The 26,301-nt window shown below is 42.3% G+C and overlaps 1 protein-coding gene across 2 annotated transcripts in view; it reads right to left on the reverse strand.

Annotated features, from left to right (window-relative positions):
- Window positions 1-1,558: 1,558 nt before the first annotated feature.
- CWH43 (cell wall biogenesis 43 C-terminal homolog) overlaps window positions 1,559-26,301 on the reverse strand; it is a 37,338-nt gene continuing 12,595 nt past the window's right edge. The window contains exons 7-16 of one of the 2 annotated variants that reach the window (XM_087816793.1): window positions 23,283-23,540; window positions 20,665-20,790; window positions 18,386-18,465; window positions 16,007-16,112; window positions 14,847-14,982; window positions 13,062-13,211; window positions 8,036-8,180; window positions 5,664-5,725; window positions 4,707-4,862; window positions 1,559-1,723 (exon numbers count right to left, since the gene is read on the reverse strand). In XM_087816793.1, coding sequence (XP_087672919.1) covers window positions 1,645-1,723; window positions 4,707-4,862; window positions 5,664-5,725; window positions 8,036-8,180; window positions 13,062-13,211; window positions 14,847-14,982; window positions 16,007-16,112; window positions 18,386-18,465; window positions 20,665-20,790; window positions 23,283-23,540 — 1,298 coding nt within the window. In that variant the 3' untranslated portion in view covers window positions 1,559-1,644. Of the gene's footprint in view, window positions 1,724-4,706; window positions 4,863-5,663; window positions 5,726-8,035; window positions 8,181-13,061; window positions 13,212-14,846; window positions 14,983-16,006; window positions 16,133-18,381; window positions 18,466-20,664; window positions 20,791-23,282; window positions 23,541-26,301 lie in introns of both variants that reach the window. The other variant, XM_087816792.1, reaches the window with a different exon arrangement.

The raw sequence follows: 26,301 nt of genomic DNA on the forward strand, positions 1-26,301 counted from the left end.
TTACAATATTGTCAGGAGATAACGTGGTAAAGCACTTGGCTCAACAGAGGGTCAATAGTCAGTAGTTACTATTCAGGCTGTCTTAGCATCTTTCTGTCTGCCACATTTGGCAATTCGAACCCAGAGATAAGGGCAATGTCTTTTTCAGTTAAGCTTCACTTCCTACACCACCACCTGCCTAGCACAGTAGTATGGATATAATAGACGCCAAGTAAATATTTGTTGTTGCCAGCTTCTCAAAGTTCCCCAGACATGAATAAGTTCAAGAGCTGTATCATTACTAAGCACTGATGCATAGTAAATTACCCCAATACATCGGTGGCTTAAAACAATAGTTATCATCTATTAAGAATTTAGGAGCAGCTAAATCAGGTGGTTGGCTTAGGTCTCTCATGAGTTGCAGTCAAAATGTCAAGTGGAGCTGAAGAACAACTTGGAAGCCTGGCTGGGGCTGGAAGCTGCACATCTAAGGTGGCTCGTTCCCGTGGTTGTTGGCAAGAGGCCTCAGTTCCTTTCCACAGGGCTGCTCATGACACGGCAGCTGGCTTCTCTCAGGTCCAAGGGCGTGAGACTAAAGCAGGAGCCGCAATATCTTTTATCACCTGAGCTTGGAAGACACACGCCATCTCTTTCACTTCGTTCTCATCAGAAGTGAGTCACTAAGTCTAGCCCACACTCAAAGAGATGCAAATTAGGTTCCACTTACTGGAGGAAGTACCAAATCATCTGTGGACATATTTTTAAAACCATCACTGGGACATAATGTCTTACATATGGCTGTGTGCTCAATATGACATGTTTATTAAATAGATCCAAGGAACTCCCTTAGATTGCGACATAAACCCTTAGGAAATTCTCTCTCTTGTAATTTTTATCTCTGCCCTCAAAGACAAAACAACATTTAGAGCCCATTCTGGGTCTATGATGTTATGTGCCTCCCTGAAGAGCATTTAAACCACTATTCCTCTGGAGCTGGTGCTCTTGGGCTGAATTTTCCTGTCACCTGCCTGCTTAATTCTAGGGGAGAAAATTCACTCCTTGGGACCCTTCTGTGTGTTGAGATTTGCTCCCTGGCAGCTGGTGAGCTGACTGATTGGAGACATCACCACAGTGTGTTACGTGCAGCCACAGAGTGATATAAGCCTGGGGGAAGGGACAGGTGACTCTGCCGCAGGTGAGAGGACAGTGAGAGGCTCGCTGCCACTGCTGAGTCAGCGGCAGGTATGTGTGTGTGCCGATTCTTCCAACAATTAGCCTCAGTCTTCAAACATTTCCCTCTGCTTTGTCCCAAGAGGGATTTAAGACTGTCTGATTTTGTAAACAGTTCTTCCAGCTCATCAAGAAATGACTTTATTTTAAAGCACTGCAAAGGTAACACACTGTAATGATTTTGTGCCTAGTAGTGAAACTTTCTTGTATTACCCACACACTGTTTCTTATCAAAAACTAAAAGGCAATTTGGAGAAATGCTTTTATTAAGCAACACATTTTATAAATTGATAGAATTTCCCACTGCATAGACACCATACATTTTCAAAATTGAGGTTCTTTGTGTGTAGTTTCCCACTTTCATCCATCTTTTCATCTTACATACTTTTGTTCTCCTTAGACTTGCTCAGTCAGTGAATTCTGGTTTTAAACAGTTCATAAAAAGTATTTCGGTGTACTCATATGAAAATGATGGTTGTTCTCATAATTGTGTCCTTCTTTGTAGGATCCAAATCTATTTTTAAAAAAAGCAATTGACATGTAAAAAACATTCAGAAAGGTATGTTCTTCCGTGAAATTTCAACCATAACCTATTGTGGTTTTACTTATCTATCAAACAACCAGGAGAGATGTGATCACTTTATAAAAGAGCGAATGGAGAAATAAAGAAGGATCCATGCATCTGGGAATGACAGACTAACATCTGAACCTCCACAGTCCTCTTTCTATGATTATGGATCATTCCAGAAGCACAACTGTGTAAGAATTATTGGCTGATAACATTAGTGAAAAATAAATCTGGATTTTCTCTTTGGTCCTCAGCTTTAATAATATCCATTTTATAGGTGAAGGAATCATGAAATCTGCAATGTTGTTCATGTTACAATTACACATGCATAAAATTTGTTCTGGCACAATTGCAACTTCTAAGTCTTGTGGTGCGCAAGTGCTGCAGCTGAACTGTTTCCTGATGAAAAAGGAATTAATTACATAGGTCTAGCTGGGACGATGAAATACGAAAGGCACTGGAAAGGGAGCTAAGGCCTGAGAAAATGAAACCCTTGACTTCCTTTTCTTCATCAGCAAATAACCTCCACAACGTAGGAGGTAGGAGACCTGTTTACTTTGTCACCTCAAAACAATAAGAAATAATAAAACTTTGCCCAACCTTTGACCCTGTTGCTGCACATCTAGAACTGAGTCCTAAGGAAGTAGTCAAGGATTTGCCCAAAGGTATAAGAAGTCCCTGGGAGACTTTTTATATTAATGAAAAAATAAATGTGCGAAAACAACTAAATTGGTTAACTAAAGTTTGGTACATCTAAACAATGGAACATTATGCAATCATTAAAAAACATTTTCAGGGCAATACTTCTTTTTGGAAGGATGTTTGTAATATATTGTCTAGATGGAAAAAAATCAGGTTAGTAAATAGAATGAATACACACATACATGTGTTATATATGTTTCATATATTTACCAAGTTGGAATAATTGTGTGATATATAGATATATATGCATATAGATAGCAAAAATGTATACAAAAAATTTTTACCAGTGATAATCTTTGAATTGTCTGTCTCCCCACCAGAACATAAAGTTTATAAAGACTTGGCCTCATTCGCTACTCTGTCCTCAGTATCTAGCACAGGGCCAGCAGGTGCTGGCATCATGGACTCTATGACTATTTTGTTACATTAAAGAATGGGATTTTTGGCGAACTTAGTATTCTCTATTTCTATTTTATGTTTTCATATGTATATATTTTTTATAAGAAATTTTTACATTAAGTCAGGCCTTCTACTTATCCTTATTTTCATAACTAAACAGAGTGGGATCTAGCTCCCTTTACACTTGGTTTGGATCAATCTGCAGTTGTGGTTAGCCATAAATATTTTTTAAGATTTTTTAAAAATTGATTTTTGGAGAGAGAGGAAGGGGGGGGGAGAGAAACATCGTTGTGAGAGCAGAACATTGATCTAGCCAAAAATATTTTATTTGAACTTCTGCACACTCCTGGTGTAACGAATAAGGACATGGAACTACCTTTTGCTTCCCAGATCTCCCAACTTCCATTTCAGGGTCACTTCAATCAGCAAAAGGAGAGAAACTTTCTATGCATTTTGGGTCTACTGTTAACACAACAAATACTACTGTTGCTATTGCGGCTACTGGCCACTGAGCATCGACCACGAACTATTCTGAAAACATTCTGTGTCATTAAAATCTCAAATAACCTTCGAGGTAGGCACTGTTTCCCCGTTTGCCAGGTGAGGGGCCTGAGGCGCGAGCGCCGGGCACCCAGTTGCATGGCTGTGCCCGGGTTTGGACCGGGCGCGGCCCAGCCCACGCCCTTCGCGGCCACGAGGGGCCGCCCGTCGCCCTCCCACACGCATCGCCTGCGCTCGGCCCGGGAGAGGCGGGAAGAAAAAACGAATGTCACTGTTTCCTCCCGAACAAAATGAGGTCGGAGGAGTTTCTGCAGCTATCAGTTGGTAAAACTAGTAAAACGTCAAGAACTAATAATGCACGTGACGTGCCCCGGGTTTGGTTTTATGCAGATGTTTCTCCTCATAATCCAGTGGTGGGGGGAAGAAAGAACACATCCCCCCAATCACAGCCTTGCTGCAAACAGGTTTCTCAGGTGACCTCTAAACTAAACAAACTCAACAGCTTCACGTGGCAGAATATCGGCGATGACAATGAATCATTCACTGTCCGCAGTCTCAATCCTATCTGCGCATTAGAACAACCTGGCAAGATGTTTGAAAGTCCCAGGCCCGGGCCATGAAGAGGCGGGGTGGACCCCACACAGCGGCCGCTTCTACAAGCTCCCCCGAGCCCCTCAGCCCTGTCCCCGACTAGCCTTGTCACCCCAGTGAACTTATTTCCTGTTGCTCTGCCTCCGCTCCCTTACCTCTAAAATGGGGATAACAGAAGTCCCGCCCCCATGGGATGAATCAGGATAACACACGAAGCACTCAGATCAGGGTCTGGGACATGGGAGCACTCCAGCGTCAGGGGCTGCTGCGGCGTTAATGACGGCGACAGTGACGATGATGCCTATGTGATCTTTTCACCTGAAGCTCGGACTACAACACATTTCTCTATCTCAGAGGGCAGGGACCGTAACTTCAATCCTAAATAAGATTTTTTTTTAAATCCTTACCTGAGGATATTTTTTCCATTGATTTTTCAGAAGGAGTGGAAGAGAGAGAGAGAGAGAGAAACATTGATGTAAGAGAGACACATCCATTGGTTGCCTCCCACATGCTGCCAGGGCCGGGGATTGACCCTGCAACTAAGATACGTGCCCTCGGCTGGAATCAAACCCGGGACCCTTCAGGCCACCGGCTCATCTTTACCCTGAGCTCCCTTACCTGAATGAAGCTCTAGAACCAAATGTAATTTGTAGCTCATTGTGGGATCATATTTAGGTCCCTAGAGGGGATGCTGGGTCTCATAACCGTAGTCTACAACATAAAGGAGCCCACTCACCTGGGATTGAAATGAATTTTCTTGGGAACTTCCCTGTGGTCTGTGACCACTCTCTGGTTGTCTCTATAATTAATGGGGTCATCAGGGATCCTAAATTTGGCCATCTGAATTTCAGAGTCACTCAGTTCAGCGTGGGAGATTCTTGCATAACCCAATCTGTGGCAGAAATAGTAGTGGTTTGGAAAGATTTTATTGTCATTCAGAAATCTGATGAGATCTAGTAGAAAACACCTTCATTATTAAGTCAATTTCTCACTTCTAACAATACTCTCTCTCACTAGAATTATCTTGATTTGTTACTCTAAATATTTATCAACATATTACTTTTATGACATAAGTGAATAAAGGACATGCTCATAGATTTAATTAAACATACTAGACAACCTTACCCTACTTTTCTACATTAATGAATATTCTGTCTCTACAAACTGCCTCTCAAACAATATTTTGGAATATATATAAAGTATTCACTTTTTACATGGGATGATATATTTTTAAGGATGTGATTTACCTAGAGACCTCACCACAATATAGTAGTGGCTCTAACAATTTAGTTTACTAACTTAAGGTTACATGATTAGAAGCTGACAATGCTGGAATTCAAGCTCGAGGCTTTCTTATTTCATGGTCCGTGCTGTTTCCGCCATGCCAGACAGCCAAAATTAGAGCCATTCCTAACACGTGCTGGCAGTTACATACCTATGCTTAATAGCTTACATAGCATCCTCTTTGTATAATTAAGCTCAATTTGCTTAGCCATTTATTCCTTCTTAAATTGTTAGGCTGTGTCTTGAAAAAAATGTTAAACTGCACAACCAACCAAATCGATGTTTATAAAAAGTAACAAAATTAATTAAAATTAATTAACTGCTTCCATAAAGTTTTTCTCTCCAGGATAGACCCAAAAGGTCACAGTAACAATAGATTTTTTAAAAAAAATCAAACACTTATGCTCACCTGATCAACCCTCGATACATAATGTATTCACACCATCTGTCTTGATCCGTGCTGTCAATATCCTAATAAACAGAGAATGTTTAAAGCATTGAAATAGTGCTCTGCTCTGAGCTGCCAAGAAAATGTGTGAGCTACAGCAATAGACATGCCTTTGTGCATGCTATTTTCTCTGCCTGGCTCCCACTGATCCTTGAAGGTCCAATTTACTCCTTCTACAGATATTTCTGGAGCATCTACTATATGCCCACCTGGCCCTGGTACTAAATGCTAGGAGTACAAAGGTGAACACGGTCTAGAGAGGGAGTTAGGCAGGGAGCCCAACGATTTCATACAGTGCCTGGCTCCCTGCAGCTTTCCAAGTCTCTCCTCCCAAGCAGAGCTTACAGCATCTTCCTCGGTCCCCCTCCACATGCCCACCAGCTCTAGTGTTCTCTACGGTTATTTGTCTCTATATATCCACCCCCCTCGTCCTGAGCAAAGGAACTCTTAATCACTCTCGCTCTCTGGCACTCAGCAAGAAACCTGGCATTTGGCAGGCGCTCAATCTGTGTTTGTTAAATTGAATCACTGCAAATAAACACATTTTGGAGTAATCATGAGTCTTTGGGATATTGAAAGCTTGAGACCAGGGTTATTTTTCACCAGAGAAGCAGAACATACACATATTTTTTTTCTATAGTGTGTTAGGAAAACTCTAAATATGGAACTCTTATACTAAAGAAATTTCCATTTTCTTCTTTTTAAAAGTCCTATAAATAGCCCAGCCAGCGTGGCTCAGTGGTTGAGCATTGACCTATGAACCAGGAGGTCACGGTTCAATTCCTGGTCAGGGCACATGCCCAGGTTCAGGGCCTGATCCCCAGTCGGGGGCGTGCAGGAGGCAGCTAACTGATGCTTCTCCCCTCTCCCTTCCTCTCTCTCTAAAGTCAATAAAAAATATTTTTAAAAAACATTAAAATATTGCACCTCCCCACTTCCTATACATCAAAGTGTGGCCACGGACTACATTCCAGTCCATGAAATGTGAGCACAGTGCTGGAGGCCAGTTTCCTGCACCTTCCCGACAGAGAGAACCTGCACACGCTCTAGCCCCTTCTTCACTCCGTCCTCTCCGTCCTGCTGACCAGGACACGGCGCTGCCGTCCTGGACCAAGAGGCAGCCTTGGGAACGGAGGCTTCATCAGTGGAGCGACAAGCTAGGAGGGGCCTTCACACCGCTGTGCGGCTCTGGTGCTGAATCTCCTACCCGGGCTTCCACAGAAAGAAATGCTGCACTTCTACAGCCAAAAAAGAAAGGAAGCAACGCACTTCTCTCTATTGAAGCCACCCTGTGTTCTCCGTCATGTGCAGAAAGGGCTCATCATGCCTCCCTGTCCCCACCTGTCTTCCCGAGCACTTGATAAGTGAGATGAGCTTTCCTCTCCGCAGACAGTGTCTCACGTCATGCGCATCCCATGTCACGTGTATGTTCTCACGTCATAAAGTCAAAGGACCAAGACATCTACCCAGGGCTCACCGAAACATAACAATTCTATTTCTCGCTATCAATTCATGCTGTCAGCACTCTAGTGTATCTATCAGTCTCCAGATGTGGTTTGTGTGAGTCCCCAAAGCATGATTACATCTGGGTACACTGACAAACCCGGTGTTTTAGACCTGAACAGGTAAGGGCTAATTCAGTGGCATTTAGCGAGGCCCTGTCTGGCCGATCAGCCAGCCCCTCTGTTTGCCATTTCATTTTATCTTTTCCTCTCAACATCATAATTAACTTTCATATTGGGGAAGACTGTATTTTTGAAATATGGTTACTTTCCACACAGTATTGTTATAATGTGATGTCGATACTCCTTGAGGGGTTTATGTGTCTGCCACTCGAGTGAGAGCCTGCTGTGACAACTGCGGAAGTCACACTCTATGACTTCCAAGGCTAGGTCATATGAGGCAGTACAGCTTCTTCCTAATTCTCTTGGGACACTTACTCTTGGAACCCAGCCATCATGTAGGGAGGAAACCCAAATACTCCTTAGAGGATAACCAGGACCCCAAGCCCAAAGCCCCAGTTGGGCTTCTAGTCCACAGCCAGCACCAACTTGCCACCTGTAAGCCACCTGCAGCATAAATACCCCAGTCCCCAGCTCAGCCCCTAGCTGCGTGGGATGGAGATGAGCTACCCCCCGAGGCCTGTCCAAACTGCAGATGCCTGAGCAAACTGATGATTGCTGTTGTTTAAAGCTAGTGTATTTTTAGATGGTTTCCTATGCAGCAGTAGATGATTAGAATACATATTAAACTGTTGGGTTGGTTTATTTTTTCTTAAACATGAAGAACAAACATAGTACTTAATAAATCAAATCCTATTAAGATTGCATTACCTTCACATTTCCATGTTCAATAAGCTGTCGATAATCTCTGGAACCAGGTGCCGAGGTGATATATCCCAGAAATATCACTTGATTAGAGATACTTTTCAGGAGTTTTGAAACAGCAATAGCCTGAAGTTTTCTGTCGAGGTCATCTCTAAAAAAAAAAAAAAAAAACACAAAAAATGTAATTTTGTTTTGCATTGGCAAAACAATTTTTAAAGTCTTAGGTACCTAAGTTCCCAAAAATTATCTTCAAGTAGAGCACAAACCCAGAGTAATTCCTACTTGGGCAAATGTCTTAATGTTCTGGAAAGGAACAAGACCGAGACAGACAACTTCCACTGGGTAGGCTGACAAACTTTGGATGAAGAACAGCATCATCTTTCCCCACAAATCATTTGGAGTCAACTTGATTTAATTATCTAGTCCAAAACAGCATTAACTTTTTGTCAGGAGAAATTATGTCAATAATCATCTGAGACCTGGTCATCAGTATTACAGCTAAAGACTAGTAATAAAAAAAATATATTTTTAAAGCAGCAGCAGCAGCCCTGATAAGTGGGAGAATCCTAACATTCACAGAGCACACCAGGCTTTTATGTACTCAGCTCCCTCAACGGAACACCTTCTAAAAGTGGCTAAGCATAAAACTTTTATTATGCAAAGCACTGTTAGTGTATAAATGAGGTAAGTAGGCAAGGACATCAAGCTTTGGGGTGGTTTACAATCTATTTGGGGGAAAATAAGGACATCATATTTGAAAGGATGCAGCCAGGAAAACTGAGAGCATACTAGGTGTTTCAAACAAAGGTAATTTAATATAGGGAACTGGTTACGGAGGTGATGTGAAGCCAAACAGTAGTCAGTGAGGCAACTGGAGTTTTGCAACAAGGAGAAACCAGTACCACTTCTAGGGCCACAGGGACAACAGAAGGAGGCCCCGCAGCCAAAAGCCAGCCCTGACTGATGGGAGAGACGGTGCTACGGAGGAGTCTGCCCAAAAGGACCGGGGGCCATCTAAGGAGGAGCTGGAGCCACACAACACTCACCTGCTGCCAGAAAACCAGAGAAAGCAGGGAGGCAAGATGGGAAATACCCTGGCTTCTCCCCAACCCTTGCCCCAGCTTTGCAAGTGCTTCCCAGTGGCTGCACCTCCGCAGCAGCCAGAGGGTAACCGGCTCTGGGAAGCGTGGTTCCCTACAATGTGCAGCCGAGAGGGGGACAAGCCCGGAACGGATCCAAGAGCCAACAGGCGGTAGGACAACACAGACATTTACAGAGAAAGATCGCGAATAAATGATTAAAGAAAAAACAAACAATAATGCAGGAAGCTAGTGGGAGATCACCGAGGACTGAGAAGACTGGAGACACCTCATTAAGGTAGGATCTGAAGACGGGACTAAGCTGAGTATGTGTGGACAGCTGAGTACTATTAAAAGGTGTCTCAAGAAATGAAAGAGTGAAAAGAATGATTGTTTAACATCTTTGATACTGAATTCTGTTAATAACCGAGAGGGCAGGCGTTAGCTCTATCTTTAAATGATGCTGAGTAAGTAACATGTCCATGGCTATTTTCCATCTCCCCTGCCCAGATCCATTCTCAGCCTTTCTCTATGCCCTGGGAGGCGGACCCCTGCAGATCTCATCTCCTGGGCTCCCCTGTCTGCTGATTTCCAGTGATGTTTCACCAATCGGAGGCCCCAGCAGGAGAAGGAAGGTTGAGAGGAGAAAGAAGTCAGGGTATTCCTTCCCCAGTCCCTGTGGCAATAGTTGCATTTCCCACACCGGTGGCCCATCTTCCTGGTCCAGCTCTTACTCTGGGAACACTATTTCCTCTGCTTGTCCCTAAGGATGGTACTGATTCCCCACTGCTACTAGTGCCTGAGTGCCTCAGCATCTCTTATCGGTCCCTTTGACCCTTCTAATATGTTGGTAAGTAGTCCATTAAGTCTGCAGCGAATTCTGTTCCTTCTGACACATGGAACCAGGATTCAAATCCAAGTGTAGAAAATTCCAAAGTCACTGCAACACAGTGTTTTTGTACAAATATATTTTAGCAATATATGACTGGAAAATAATCTACGAATGTGGTTTACATTTTCTCAGCAGATACATGTTATCCAGTGATGATAATAAAAACAGAAAGCCTATGTATAGACATAAGGCAAGGAAAGAGAGAGCACACAGATACATTTTCTGATCTGTTAATATTTGCTCAGCCCAACAGCCTTATAATGGGGGCTAGAAAAGAGAATTTTATCCAATTTTCAGCAACAAGTGACCTGAAATTCACCACAGTTATGTTACACCAGAACCAAAACTAGAACACAGGTCTTCAGACTACAGGTTCTGTGCTCTTTCCTGTTTGTACATTTATGCACGTTTATAGAAGAAAGAGAGAAAACAGTGGCGATTAACTGGTGGCTTAGTTAACCGACAATGCTGAATCCACAAATGCTGTTTCTTACTTATTGGCTCTAAAGAGATATTTGAGTAGTCAGGAATTTTTTAAATCTTATCGAATCAGCTAATAACATGCACAAGCATTGCGTATGTCATTCCTACGTGAGTTCATGCTTGTAGGCCGTAATCACTAGAAACGGAGATCTTGATTTATTCACAGTATGAATCTTGTACTTAGTATTACAGTTTGTATTAGTATTTTTGTTTGTCCTTTCCAACAAAGACAAACAAAAATATGTAATGTTGGCTTCACAAAGCATTTGAAGCGTGAACTTCCTCATGTCACTTGTTGGGAGGACAGTGTTCACGGACAGGCTTCTAAGGAGGGACACAGAGCTGTGGCTCGAAGCACAGAGACTGCACACAGCACTGGGCTTCTGGCATGGCAGATGCTCGGTTTATGTTTGATGAATGAATTCTTTCCTAAGCTGCCCCACGTACTTTACGTTTGGAGTCATCTGACTTGGTTTAACAATAATGGCCAGCATTAATTGGGCACTTACTGTATTCATGTACTTTGCATGAAAGAAGATATCTCATTTAATCCTCATGAGAATCCTATGAAACAGGCAGGATTATTGCCCCTGATTTACAGAGGAGAAAGCTAGTTAAGTAACTTGAAGGATGCACTTTGGATTAGGATTCAAACCAGACTGTCTGATTCTCGGTTCTGGAACTCATAGCTCTTGACCATGACACTACACTGCCTCTCTCCCTCCCTCGAGGTACATCTCCCGAACAAGGGTTAGCTATTATTGCTACTGCTACTGTTGTCAGTATTATTAAATGCAGTGAGTCAGATAGGAAGTAAAGGATCTAGTGTTGCTGACAGAGCTCTAAAGATGCGGTTAATGGAAACTTAAACAAGGCTCTCCTTCCAACCCAGTCTGAGCTCCGTCTCTCAGCCTTGTCTTCCCTTCAAGTCTGTTCTTTATGTTTCAGAGGAGTTGAAGGGGGAAGGGGGAAAAAGCAAACTAAAAAGGGAAGGAGCAGATTCAACTGCTTCTTGGGTAAAAACCTTGCAACCTTTAAACACAGAAGTGCCTATTTTTAAAAAGATAAACACAACTCAACTGCTATTATTTTTGAATGCCTATACTTGCTACATGAAAATTACTGGGAGAAACAGAAGGCGTTTCTCCAAACAGCTTTTTAAAGAGATAAGGACCATCTCTGTCATCTGTCTTCTCTCCAAGGAGGCAAGCAGAGGCTGATCGCACGATCTGATGATCTGTCTGTATTACTTAGGCCCTTACTTCAGAAAGTATGCAAGCCTGCTTTCACAGATCCCCACAATACTGTGAGAAAAGCGAGGTAAAAGAAAACAGGGGTACAGACACAGTTGTTTTGTTTAGCTAAAACCTATAGTGTGACAATGTTGTTTTCTAATGTCCTGTATGTCACATTAAAGCTCTGTGGCCTCGTGTTATCGATGCGAACAGAGCCCGTTTGCCTATTTTATAGCACTCAGCCCTTCACATCAGTGTTTTTTGTTATCATCACAGAATGTTTGCTATGGTAGAGTATCAATTATATACCTTTATCTTTGCCTTTACAATCTATTCTTGGCATTGTTCACGATTTAGTCAGTCGTAAGTCCCTGGTTGTGAATGTGATTTGAGGGATAAAACTCATTCTCCATTCCTCGTGTGTCCTCGCAGAGGGACTTTCTTAGAAAACCACCTCTGGCCCCTCTCTCTCCACTCTCCTCTTTTGGGGAGGACTTTTTATAATTAATTAAGTTTAGAAGGATTAACTGGAAGAATTATGGGCAGGCTTGTCTCAAGTCCTTCCTCTCTCTTCTTGGAAACTGCTAGTTTGTAAACACAGTGTTTTCTGGCTCTCTCTGCCGAGGTGGGGGCTTGGCAGGGCAGACTCTGCTGTCAGGCCTGCTGTTTGGGGGAGTCAGTTTTGTGTATTGTTGGGAGATGTATTAGCAGGTCCACATGGACACACTTAAGTCGTGTTGTCCAAATAGGCTTATCAGAATTAAAGAGGATATTTTGATCTCCCTGCCAGATTCCTCTGCCCCCTATCAGTTGACTGTGCAAACACGAAGAGGAAAAGGAATGCCATTTAGTGCTCTCAAATCCCAACGGTGCTTCCAACTGTAGTAACCTCGTAGGAAAAGGGAATTTCCTTTTTCTATAGTCCCGTTTTCCTTGTGGTACCAAGTACTGGCAGGCTCTGAGTTGGGTCTACCTGATTCCTAGCTGTGTGGCCCTGGGTGGACAAGTCATGTAACTCTCTCAGCCTAGTTTCTTTATTGACAAAATGGGGCTATAAGAGTACATACCTCCAGCAGAATGAAGATTAAATAGTACTTAGCACAGCACCTCTCAGTAGCTGCTGGCTAACACAACCACTGTTGCTGCCTCGTGCCATCACTAAGGGCTGCCTGCATCTCAAATGTTTCTATGCCTGATTTTTAAAAGCAATTACACAGGGGAAAATACTTTGGGAGAAAAAGAAAAAAAAAGAAGAAGGATAGGTCATTGCACGGAAATCAAACTAATGTGTTAATAATGTTTCTTGGCAGTTGTGTATCGTTACATAAACCTAAGAAACCCACTCGTGATTCCCAAAGTGTGTCACAACGAAATCCACCAGTTTGCCCGAGATGTTCACAGTCAGGGCGATGGCTGGTGCGATCTCGCCCTCTGGCGACGGAAGAAGGTGGTGCTCCGATTTCACGATGGGGTGTCTCGACAGAGCCATAATCCTGCAGGGGAATGAAAAGAAGCGTCACTGCTGCTCCGACCGCATCACGCCCGCGGGACCAAGCAAATGTGTTCATGGGGGACGTGCCACACCTGCGGCTTCCCGCCGAGGGCCACTCAGAGCAATAACGCCGCAGACTTATGCGGCAGCCTGTCTGTGCATTGCATTTCTCACTGTGTCACTAATAAACTCTGATCAGTTTTATCAACTCTATTTTAGTAAATGTTATGGAGACGCGAAAAGGGAAGAATTAGTAATCCACAAAGTCCATTTTACTTGCATTGCTCCTTTAGCAACATATTTGCATAAACAGTTCTAACAGCAATCAACACATTTGGAAATGTGCAATCTTGCCAGCAAGGACACAAAGTCATGATTTATAAAATTAGAAATTAAAACCTGTCCAATAAAGATATGAAAGCATGTTCTACCTCAATCTAAGTCAAAGAACTACACGATGGGTGAGCAGAACTGAGGCACCGGCTAGCCTCCATCCCCTGGCGGCGCCTACTCTCTCTGCCCCCTCATGGAGCCCCTCCGACGGGACTGTCCCCACTGATGAGGGCTGAATGTACATGCCCAGCCTGTCCTGTCCCACTCAGCTCTCCAGGCTACACACAGTTGCCTACTGGATGTCACTTGCCTGGCCAGGGACATCTCAAACAGCACCATCCTGCTGCTTCCTGGTTACGCCCGTGCCATTCAATGACATATCTCCTGTCAGGTATTTAGGCCAAAAACCTACACATTGCCCTTGGCTCTTAACTTCTGGGCCCTTGGCACCTAGCCCATCACTCAGTTCTGTCAGCTCTGCTCCAAGACAGCTCCTGAATCTGTGCCACCCTCTCCCCGGCCCTCACTGCCACCGCTCGCCCGTGCCACTGCGCCCGCCCCACTCTGTTCTTCCAAGGACAGCTGGAATGACCTTTAACAACGTGCATCAGATCACATCGCTCCGTGTTTTAAACCCTCGAATGGCTTCCCATGGCAATTTAATTAAGTCAAGTCCTGGGCAGGGATGACGGGTCCCTCAGATGAGGTGCCCGCCCTTGGCCTCGCTTTGCGCCGGGTGTCCCTCGGGCCCTATGCTTCAGGCGCACCACGCTGGATCCTGCCTCAGACCTTGGCCCCGGTGGTCCCCTCAGCTCCTCCCAAGGCTGGGCTCTATGTCCTCATGAGGTTTTCGAGGAACCTTCCTGACCATTCCACCTGCGTTAGCATCCCCCTTGCCCCTGCCGCCCAGTCGCTTTCTCTCGTTAGCTTGTTTCCTTTTCTGCAGAGCACAAAAACACTGTCTCTAATGATCTTATTTACTTCTTTCTGTGTTTATTTTCTGTCTCTTCGCACTAGAGTGTAAGCTCCATGAGGACAATGTCCGGGTCAGACATGCCATCTGCTATAATCTCAGCACCTACGCTGAATGGTTCATTACAGTAAATTGAAAATATCCAGTAACAGGGAAACCATTAAAACAGTTACAGAATATGCGTATTTTCAGGCCCTGCTCATCTCCCAAGAAGCATCGCTGGGGCACAGTCATAGGACGAAGGTAAGACAATCTCACCTTTCCGCCCTAGGCCTACGCTGCTTAGTCTCGCAGAGCTGCGTTCAGGACCAGCAGCCAAGGTACACTCACCCCCAAGTGTGATCCCTTGTGCTCGGGCCAAAGTCAGTATAGAAACCCAGCTTCTCCCCTAACCACATGGTTAAGTCATTGTTCCCGATATAGGGCTTAGAAGCATCGCTCTCCAAAATTGTTATGAAATCTGCACCTGTTCAGGAAAAAAAAAGCACGTAGTGATAAACCACAACCATGCAAAAACAATTAGCAAAACGTTGTTCCTGAACCCTTTGCTTTCACTCATAAATCTAAAACAAATTCTTGATGAGTCACAAAAGTGAAGTGGACCGAACCTGAGCTATTAGAAAATTTTCCCATATTTAGAATGTAATTAATATGTGGGGCACCTTAAGAAAATGCAGGAAAGTGTAAAAGCATAACTTTTCTAAATTTGCAAATATTATTGACATCATTCTCCAAGTCTCAAATAAGCTTAATGCCTTTCTCAAATACCCAATTTATGTTCAGAAAAGAGTGGTGTGCGACAGCATTTTATTCTTGGGCAAACCCTCCATGGTATTGGCACAGAAGTAAGTGTATTGGCCAGATGTGCCTTGAAGGAGGCCTGTAATCAGGACTAAAGGACTAAAGGCCAAAGAACTTTCTTAGCTGCATTAGACTGGAGCAGTTTCCCAGGAGACGGGCTCATCATTAGGGGTAACCAGAACCATTCAGCCCTTTACATAGCTTGCTCCATGCTCCATCCTCCATGCAGTTGATGTAGGAGCCAAGCACCCACATAGTTTCAAGGATGAGCTCCCTCAAGCACGAAAGCTTAAAAATTGTCCCTTAGGCTCTTGAAAGTGATTTGCTTCTCAAATGAGCATCACTCTGACCCGTGCTGCCTTTTAAGCCAACAGTTTTCTGGTCCCCAGAGTGAGTCCCCAAGTGACAGGAGCCACCAGCAGAGGCATCTCTGAGAGCAAAGGCATGACAAGAATCCCCTGTAGATACCCAGGGTGAGGCTTTGTTCAGAATCAACAGAAGTAATTGCTCTCAAACAAGGACAGATGTGGTTACAGATGCTTAACCTGCAGCTGCCCACCAAAGGAAAGCCTTTTTAAGAAATGGTTTATGACCCAGCAAACCCTCCTCCTGTTTCTTATGATCTTGCTCAAAATAAAAGTAATAAAAGTAGTGTCTCAAAACCTAGAACTAATTCCAGTAAGACTTACCTGTTTCATTAAGCAGTCGAGCTGATCTTTCTAGACTAGGCCATCCTTCATTGTCGTAGCCAAACCTGAAAGGCCAGATGGCGGCAGAGACCTCTGTGGTTGGTGCCTGAGGAAGTTTTAATGGGACTTAGGGCGGCATGTAAACAATGGCAGGTTCAATGACCCAGTTTTCTCTACCTCTATCTGCCAAAATTCATATTTCAGCAAAGGAATTTCCTTAGACATCTGTCCACATTTATTTCATAAAATAAGGAGATTTTTGCTGCATGGTGCTCTCATAATCTTCTGTGACTTTGTAGCTTAAGCTTAGAAGTTTGGAAAGTGAGCATTGGCAATAAACATTGTTTATGACAGCAAACACTTAGAAACAGTCTGGCTGTTGTTTCAATAGGAAAATAAATAAATTGCATCACATATGTATAATGGAATACTACACAGTGCTAATAACTACATATTTCCATATGGACAAATCTCACAAAGATGATTTTAAGAAAAAGTAAGTTGCAAAATGTATATGTTAAGTGTTATTTAGATAAAGATAAAAACATGGGGAAAAATATTGTCTAGGGATAGATCATCTATCATAACAATATAAAGAAATTCATGGAAATAATAAACATCACATTCAGGAGAGGGTTTCCCTTGCTCCAGAGATGAAAGAGACCAGAGGGATACAGAAAGTCCTTTAATATATTTGCACAGTGGTGTGCCCATTCTAACCGAGGTATGGATGGTGTTACTCCCCTACTGTCCCGGCAAGGCCGAGCTTCGGGACAGCCCCTTTGGGGGTTCCTCTTTTGGGTCCATGGGCTCAGTCAGGGAATGCACTGCCCAACCCTAACCATCGCCTCAAACTAACACCTCCTGACCCACAGCAGGGATCCCGTGAAAGAGGGCGGCTGGATTAGAATGAATCTGTCACCACAACTGAAAAACAACTCAGAGTGGACCACAGGAGCTCGGACTGGGAGAAGCAGCAGCCTCTAGGCGCAGGAGGGCTGTTACTCAACACAAAAAGCTCAGTGTGCACCAGCAGTGAGCTGGGCGTTTCATCTCTACACAAGAGAGTGTCCAGCTTACTGAGCGTCACATAAAGAGAATGGAACCATCCACAGAGATCTCGAGAAGCCCGGTTATAGTCATCGAGCCATCCCTTTTCATGCAACTTCATCATTAACTCTGGGTTTGATCACTCCAAAATCTGGCATCCACTGATTCTTCCAATCGCAGTCACTGCTACCTCCGTCCATCAGTTCCCCAAGCCAAGACCCAGAAGTCATCCTGATCCCTTATTTGTTCCTCTGAATACTGTCTTTCTCCCCTAGAATGTAAACTCCGTGAGAGGGGGCATCTTGGCCAACTCGTTTACCTCCGAATCTCTGTCACCAGGCGCAAAAGAGAAATTCAATAGACTTATCAAATGAATGAGTGAACAAAAAAACAGGTACAAAATCCAACTGAAACGACTCCTTTTTAAAAGAATCCCTGACATTACATATCTTCTTCTGACATTATTTGCAATAACAGCAACTAATAAACCAAGGAGAGGAAGAACACAATCATGTAGTGAGATATTCACTTACTTAAGAAGTAGTTAACTGAGTTCCGAGCATGTGCCAGGCACTCCCTGAGGCACTAGAACAAAGGTCCGTGAGAGAAGCACAGCCTGCAGCTTCAGGATAGCTTTTAATTTAACATGAAACATTTTCTTGGTAATACAGATTGCTAAAACCCAAAGTTAACCTGCAAATGCTATTTTACCCCAAACCGCAACTCTAACTGCATTATGAAACACATCAGGCTTTTGATCAGAGCAGAGGGAAAGCGTAACATAGCACTGACTTACTCCTGCCCACCTTTCTAGCAGAGAAAGGGACTGTAAGACATACAAAACCACAGACAGCAAGAGGGAAAAGAGACAGGAAAACGTTCACAGCTCATCACTGCACAAGTGACCCTAAATCTGCAAAATCAAGAATTATCTGTAAGATTGTTCTTAAACCAAAGAATCTCACATTATTGCCTTCAGCAACATCTACCAGACAGTACAAGAAAGCCCATTATAAAATAGTTATTTATTTCATAGTTTAGACATGTTAAACTGTGGGGTGAGAAAAATCACTTCATATAACAAAATCACGAGCCGTTTGCCTCTACTCTACGTATCTGTCCTGCCCCAGGAACCAACCCAACTTCATCAAATAATTCTACTGTGCCACCAGCCTCTGACCCAAGGGTTACGGAGCTGAGATAGAGGGCCCTGAGATAGAGGGCCATTGGATCCAGGTCTAGAGTTCAATCATGATAGAGAAGTGTACAAATGTGTGTATATACATACATGTCATCTAAAGTTCTATGGTAAAATTTTTAATCACTTACCCTTTTGCCCAACTTCCTCTCATAGCTTTTATGCCGCAGTCCCAGGCCTAACAGCCCCACGCCAACGAGCAGCCACAAAACTAAAAAGAAAGCAAAGACACTTGTTTAAAAGAAATTAAGCCTGCTTAAAAAAATAATTTTCATGACATTACTGAACCTATTAAGCAAGGATCTTGTGCAAACTAGAACGAGAAGTGGGGAGGAAGGGAATAAGAAATACAAAGCCCAATCCATGCAAAAGAAAGCAAGAAGGTAAACAAGGAAAAATAGGCCTGGAGAAAGTAGAAAAAGTACGATGATAGAAGTAAATCATAATACACGAGAAACTGCGAAAAAAATAGATTAAACTCTGAAGTTAAAAGGCGAAGGCTGGCGTTCTAGAAAAGGCAAACCGCTGAAGGCAGTGGCTGAGGGAGTTCGGAGGGAGGGAAGGATGGGTAGGTGCCGCTCAGGGATGTTCAGGAGCGACTCTGCCTGATGCTGTAACGGGAGGGACGTGATCATACCTTTATCAAGACCCACAGAACATAAACAACAAGCGTGAACTCTAATGTAAACTATGCACTTTAGTTCATAATAATTTAGCAATATTGGCTCTTCATTTGTAACAAATGCACCACAATCATGCAAGACGTGAATCGCGGGGGGAGCTGTGGGGGTGGGAGTCAGACGGGGTGCATGGGAACTCTACTCCCTATTTTCTCTGTAACCTAAACCCGCTCTAAAAAAATTAAATCTATTAACGTTTTAAAAAGACAAAACTAGTGGTTGCCATGGGCAGGGGGAGGGAGGAATGAATAATAGGCAGGTCCCAGAGGATTTTTTAAGGCAGTAAAACTACCCTGTATGATACTATGATGGTAGAAACGTGTCAGTATCTGTTTGCCCAAACCCACAGAATCTGCAACATCAAGAGTAAACCCTCCTGTGAACTATGGGCTCTGTGGACGGTCATCAATGGGAGTGAACGCACCACCCCAGTGGGGGATGTTGATCGTGGGGGAGGCTGCGTGCATGGGCCAGGGGTATATGGGAAATCTCTCTACTTTCTGATCAATTTTGCTATGAACCTAAAATGGCTCTAAAAAATAGTCTATTTTTAAAAATCACATAAAACTGTCTAAACGACTTTGTAAGGAAACTGTTCCAAATGCCTCAATTTAATGAATCAATTAAAAAATTACGGTTCTTAATAATAAAAAAGACAAAGATTGTCAGGATTAAAAACAAACGAGCAAAAACTGCCAGATCTTGGTTTCAAAGGACGTAACTAAAACATAAGAACACGAAAAAAACCCTCTAAATTTTAAAAAAGTCCCTTAAGCCCTAGCCGGTTTGTTCAGTGGTTAGAGCACTGGACCTCAGACTGAAGGGTCCCAGGTTTGATTCCAGCCAAGGGCATGTACCCCGGTTGCAGGCTGGATCCCCTGCCCTGGTCGGGGAGCGTGTGGGAGGCAACTAATCAACGTGTCTCTCTCACATCAACGTTTCTCTCTCTCTCTCTCCCTTCCACTCTCTCTGAAAAGCAATGGAAAAAATATCATCAGGTGAGGATTTTTTAAAAAAGTCCCTTAAATTTTAGAATAATCTTTTCAAATTGTGATAGAACACATATTAAGGTTTTTATATAATGGTCTTACTGCTTTGCAACACGTCTTTCAAAAATATACTGAAACTTTATTTAGCTTCTTGAGTGTTTTCTATCTCTTTATAATATTTTGCCTTCATTAGTAAAGTATCAACTCACTGAGGATGAGGACTCGTTTTTACATGTCTTTAAATCCTACATAACACTATGTAGTTATGAAATTTATTGTATCCTAATACACTATCTGCAAATTTTATGCATTCAATAAATCTTTAGTCAATCCAGTTCATTTGAAATGTCATATTAAATAGTAAACTTATTTTCACATTTGAGTTTCTAGCTCATCAATATTCTAACAGTTAAAATATTTAATTTCCTAAAAAAGGAGAACAAGAAATGGAATTAAAACAAAGCATTTTGGAAATTTTACCTGTTAAATCAACTTATCTACGTTAGAAGTGAAACAAAACCAACACAGAGTATTTACGGTTGAAATGACATCAGGGGTTTGCTTTAAAGTATTTCACCAAAAACAGTAGGGAAGGTAGCTGTAATAACACAGGAAAATTGTTAACAACTGTTGGAACTGGGTGATGGGTACACCAGGGTTCCTTATACTCTAATTTCATATATGTTTGAAGCTTTATATTTTAAATAAATGCTTTTTTAAAAGAAATCAAACTATACTTACAAAGTTTCACGTATTTTTCACTCTTTCTGAAAAGCACTTTAGGACTGTTTTTTGTTTGAAGAAGAAAGTCAAGACTTTTCTTAGGACCAAATAGCATATCCAGCCCAATAATTAGCATCACTGTCCCTATTAAAAGAGAAAGAATATATTAGACTGTATTACATTTCAATCCAAAAATCCTTCCAATGATAAATTCCAGGAGCCAAGATTTCAATTAAATGAGCACACCCTGGAAATTGTTATTAAATTAATTTATCTCAGTACCTAAGCAGTTACTCTAGCAGTACTTTTGATCATTGGGATGATCATGAGAAATAAGCTCGGCAGAACCCTGATGGATTTCTTCTAATTTCCTGAGCGTTTCCTAGTTGTTAGGTTGCTGGGAGTGTGATTCACTGCTAACTGGGCAGAGGCAGGTGGAGCTCAAGAGAAAGGAGCTTCCAAAAGGCCTTAAGGATTCTGTCTTCTCCACTGAAGAGACTTCACCTGCACCAAGCTGAGGCTGTGTAGGTTCTCAGCACCGCAGTATTGTGTCAGTGATTCTGGCCTGGGATGTGGGTATCCTGGGCACAGGCTCCTCGTGGAGAATGCATGCTTGAATATGCCTGTGCCAATGAGTTGGGCCCATAAAGTTGAGCTCAACTGGGATGCATTACATTGTAGCTTACATGTAAAGTTTCCATACTTCTAAAATTTATCTACTAAGAATGGAAACAGAGGTATGACTGAACAATATATAAATTCAGAAATGCCAAGTAAAAGTCAAGTTTAGGTGGCAGGCTAGCAAAAAAAAATTTTTTTTTAATTATGTGCAATTTCCAGGAAATAGCAGGAGAAACCCAGACAATAAAATAATAACTAGTTTCTGATTTAATATAGATTTCTTTTCAACTGTATAAAAGCTACTCTGAACATTACCAACATTTCTTAATTTTGTGGCCTTATCAATATAGTGTCGCTCTTACTACAAAAAAATTCTCAGTTGAAAAGCACTCCAAAAGCACATATTTCATAACACTCTAAAGAAATAAACTTATGCTCAGAATGACTCTTACTTTCATTCGGTCTCTCCACATGGCAGACCCCTAAGCAAGCTGGAGTAAGGAAAAAGCAGGGCATTGGACAGGAGGACAGAGCAGGACAGAGTACACACACCTGAAAGAAACCAGAAGAAATACAAAGTTCGCAAAGCCAAAGTTAGTGCAGAGGAAATGCAGCCATGGACTTCTCTAATCAGATGAGAGCTTGGGAATTTGCCAGAAATATCAAACTCTCAAAGGTCATTTTAAGTATTTTATGTAACTTAAAAATATATCTTCCAAATTATAGCCTGTCCTGACATATGTCTAGCCTGTGGAATAGAGAAAGTCATGTGAAAATGTATGGAGTAGTTGGATATATACCCAGGGCATGGTGGGAAGAGCAAAGGAACTCAAGTAGAAGCCTAGACTATGTGCAGGCCTCACCCCAACTGTAATTCCATGGGTATTTGTCTTATTTTATGCATGGTGTTTCCCCCACTACACTGAAGCTTCAGGTAGGCACGGGCACTATGTTTCTTAAATCTCCAGCACCTGGCACTGTGCCTGGAACACAGGAGGTGTGCAACGATTCTTATTTAATGAGTAAATGAACAAATGGAAAAATGAATGCATGAACAAACAAGAACTGAATCCCCTACATGTTTTGGCACCTCATGTTTCAAAGATGTTATCCTGGGAGCATCTGACATGTTTTACTTAAACTAAAATGATAAGCACCATTTGATTTATATATTATACATCAGTAATTTCATCATGGCCAGCGGACAATTTTTAAAGTACTAAACCGAGATGGGTTTATGAAATTTTAATTTTGGCACATAAGTTCATAACCACTGAAATGAAAAATGTATTTCTTCTATGACTTAGAAATTTATCATTTACACTAAGATTCACATATGCAAAATATGTTTTATGGGTAAAAATATAGTAAATAAAAATCATAGACCCGGCTGGGCGTGGCTCAGCGGTTGAGTATCGACCTACAATCCAGGAGATCCTGGTTGATTCCCAGTCAGGGTACATGACCGGGTTGCGGGTTCAGTTCCCTAGTGGGGGGCGTGCAGGAGGCAGCCAATCAAGGACTCATCATTGATGTTTCTATCTCTCTCCCTCTCCTTTCCTCTCCCTGAAATCAATAAAGATATATATTTTTAAATCACAGATAAAATTCAGAAGAACCCAAGAAAATCACAATTCCTATATATATTTATATGCCTACCATTGAAATAGTGATGTGAGCATCTTTATCACACCCTTTCCCAACATAGCATAAATGCAAGTATTACCTAGTACCTCTTTTATTCTTTATTATGAATTAAACTTGTTTTTCACAATTCACTTAAAAGGACTTTGTAGTAATAAATATTACTGAAACTCAGATGAATGAAGAAATTTGTTTTCAAGTCATAATTTAGACATTCCTCCAGTTGTTTTTTTAACCAAGAGACTCTGTTTTAATGAGAAAAGCAGATCACCTTATTTATTTCCACCGGTCATGTAAAGCGCTAAATCCCAGTCTTAAAGGGTCATTTCCAGTAGTCATGACTCTAACCCAGGCCTTTCAAATGTACTCACCCAAAAGCACATCGGATCTTTCTCTAGCGTACACACCTCCTGGAACAAATTTAAAAGCTGTGCACCATGCACAGAAAAATGTATCTAGGAGATAAAACATCATGGCAACGGTCATGGCTTTCCCGGGGCTCGACCCTGAGCTGACAAGGTGTCCGAGCGCTGCAGGCCACCTGGACGCCGTGAAGAGCGCGAGCGCACAGCCAGAGGCGGCGGCCGCCCCCGCGGGCAGGCCCAGGAGGCCGGCGGCCGAGGCCGCTCCTGTTCGGGAGAGAGAACCGAGTCAGGCAGGGCAGCGGGAACAGCTCCTGCCACCTTCTCAAGAATAAAAAGGGGGGAGGGAGAATAAGCTTGTGGGACGGCTGATGCACAGCCACTGAGAGCCAGGAGGGGCCTGGGGGCAGACGGTCCAATCTGCACACCAATGAGGAATGGGGTGTCTTCCTGGAGGTCACACAGTGAGTTACTTGCACCCCTCGAGGTGGGATGTGGGCCCAGTGAATCTCGGTTCTGTGATGTTTCTTCAGGAATGGGTGGGGGAGGGGAGAAGGCATTTTTAGATTATTTGTGTTAAGATCCTAAGGGCGATAAAAAATGAAAAAAGTGAACTTACCTGTAATACCAAAACATGTCCATTTAATTTAACTAGCCAGATCCAGGACATTAGAAAACATGTAGTCAGTGTGGTTTCTAGGGTGTTTTTGTTAAGGAACGTTCTGAAGGCATTTCTGTCCACTTAAACACTGCCTCTTGTCCTACATTAAGTAAGTTGTTTTTCCCAACCACATGGGCCCGAAAGAAGATGTGACTGAGATGGTGTTGTAGACACGCTGCTGTGGCCCGTCTGCAGGCCGCTCACCCCTTATGAACAGCCTTGCAGGTCTGGGGCTGTGCAACCTGCCTGGTCCACAGCACGTGCTTAGCAGATGCTGGCTGATTTGTTGAGCCAATCCTAAGGAAATATAGCAATTCTCTCCCAGGTCCTGTGAAGTCGGCTTTGAGAAAGTGTATCAGGGTCTTACAGCACCCCGTTTTGGAGCCATCAATATAACACTTCTCCATAGAATATGACATTTTCTAGACATTATGACATTTTCTAGACATTTCAATCAATGTCGTATCATTGTGACCCACCCTTCAAGGCTGTCTGCCGCAGACTCCTCACTGCTCGGGGCAAGAACCAGATTCCAGGGCCCTCTACAACTCATAGACTTGAACTCCACAGTTGAGACCATCCCACACTTACACCCCACAATGGATATTTTAATAACAGGGGGAAAATAATTTCATTTTGAAGTAAAATATATAATTTCCATTCACTGTAGACATTTTAAAAACACAGAACTGTAAGGAAGCAATTAAGAATAGCCTAAGACTAAGATGACCACAGCCAATACTCCAATGTATTTCTCCTAAGCTTCTTCTACGTCTATATGGAAATATTTTTACATAAATGGAACCATGCCATGTGTTGAGGATTATATTCTGGTTCTTATGTGACATTATATCAAGAACATTTCCTCGTGTTACTAATGATTTGCCTGAAACATGTTATGTATGTATACTATTCCACTGGGTAAACACACCACAGTATCAGCAACCATGTTCTTATCGCTGGCCATGTATGAAGCTTCCGACACTGTGAGGAACACCTTTCTTTGCCAATTAATCTCTTACTACAACTCTATTTCCTTAAAACAGACTCTTAGAAGTACAATTACTGTGTCAAGAGGTAAAAGCATTTTAAAGAGTCATTACCTGTGGTCACCTGCTTTCTTGAAAGTTGCACCAGTGTTCTTTCCCCCAGAAACCTTGCCAAAAGTCTCACCTTTGGAGCCCAGCCAAAGTTATTTTTTTCTAAAAATCTTTTCCAAATTACCGCAAATAGCATCACATTCTAAATTACATGTGTTTATTAGTGAGATTACATTTTCCTGTTTACTATCTTACAAGATAATTTTTTTAAATGAGTCCTGTTTTGATATTCTAAAGACATAAGAATGGCTGTTTTCTTGTACCTCAGAGAATTATCTGGAGGGAAAGAAAACATCTCTTCAAATTTCCCTTGACTGTTACTGCCTTTTTTTAAAACTTACTTTCTATTTTTACATAGGCTATATATTCTTAAGTCCACTAAAATTGTATTTTTTAAAAAGGCTATCAATTCAAAATCCAAAATTTGAAAGGCAGAAGAGTCCTTCTGACCAACGTCACCCACAAATGAAGAGACCAATGTGAGCATTTTCTGCATCTGTCCAGAGACACCTGTGCATAGGAAGAAATACACATGTGCGCACATGTCTCTTTTTGTACACCAGTGGCGGCATGTGACACGCACTCTTAGTCACTTTGCCTTTTTCACTTAATTGTATATATTAACTGTTTTTTGTTTGAGATGAGTCTCTCAAGTAATTTCCTCCAAATCTTTACGTCCAAGATACCAAATAGAATTAATGGTAACTGAACATTCCAATAATGTTTATAATGTCTAACATGTTCATTTTCAAAAGATCAACTTCTGCATATAATAAAATTATAGGCACACTGTATAGTACACTGGGGTCTTATGAATGTGTTTGGTACATTTACGTCTTTTTTTAAAATGGAACTTTGATTTTACTAATGCAATTGCCATCAAGATTTTAAGCTCTTTGCATTCATGAAATTCTATTAGTCATTACCATAATTCATTTCATGCTGCAATCCAGTTGGGATTTCCAACTTTAACTGTACAATGAAAAAATATGATTCCTTTTTCTACACTCTGCTTTAGGATGTGATTTCCAGGGATGGATCAGTGAAAAGTGGGTACCATCTCGAGATAATTAAGTGTGAACTCCAACTTATTTCAGGTGAGCAGGCGAACAGGGAGGGAGATGAAGCTCGTGAATTATGGCCCTGCTTTCCTGTCTACTGCAAAGAGCCTATTAGAAGCCTTCAATCTGTTTGCCCCTAGAGTCTTTTAAATTACCATTTAATACTCCAGAGAGACCGCAACACTAGATTAGATTCAACTCTCAAG

Source organism: Miniopterus natalensis, chromosome 1 (genome assembly GCF_054644295.1).
Source record: "Miniopterus natalensis isolate mMinNat1 chromosome 1, mMinNat1.hap1, whole genome shotgun sequence".
In the NCBI taxonomy this organism is placed as follows: Eukaryota; Metazoa; Chordata; class Mammalia; order Chiroptera; family Miniopteridae; genus Miniopterus; species Miniopterus natalensis.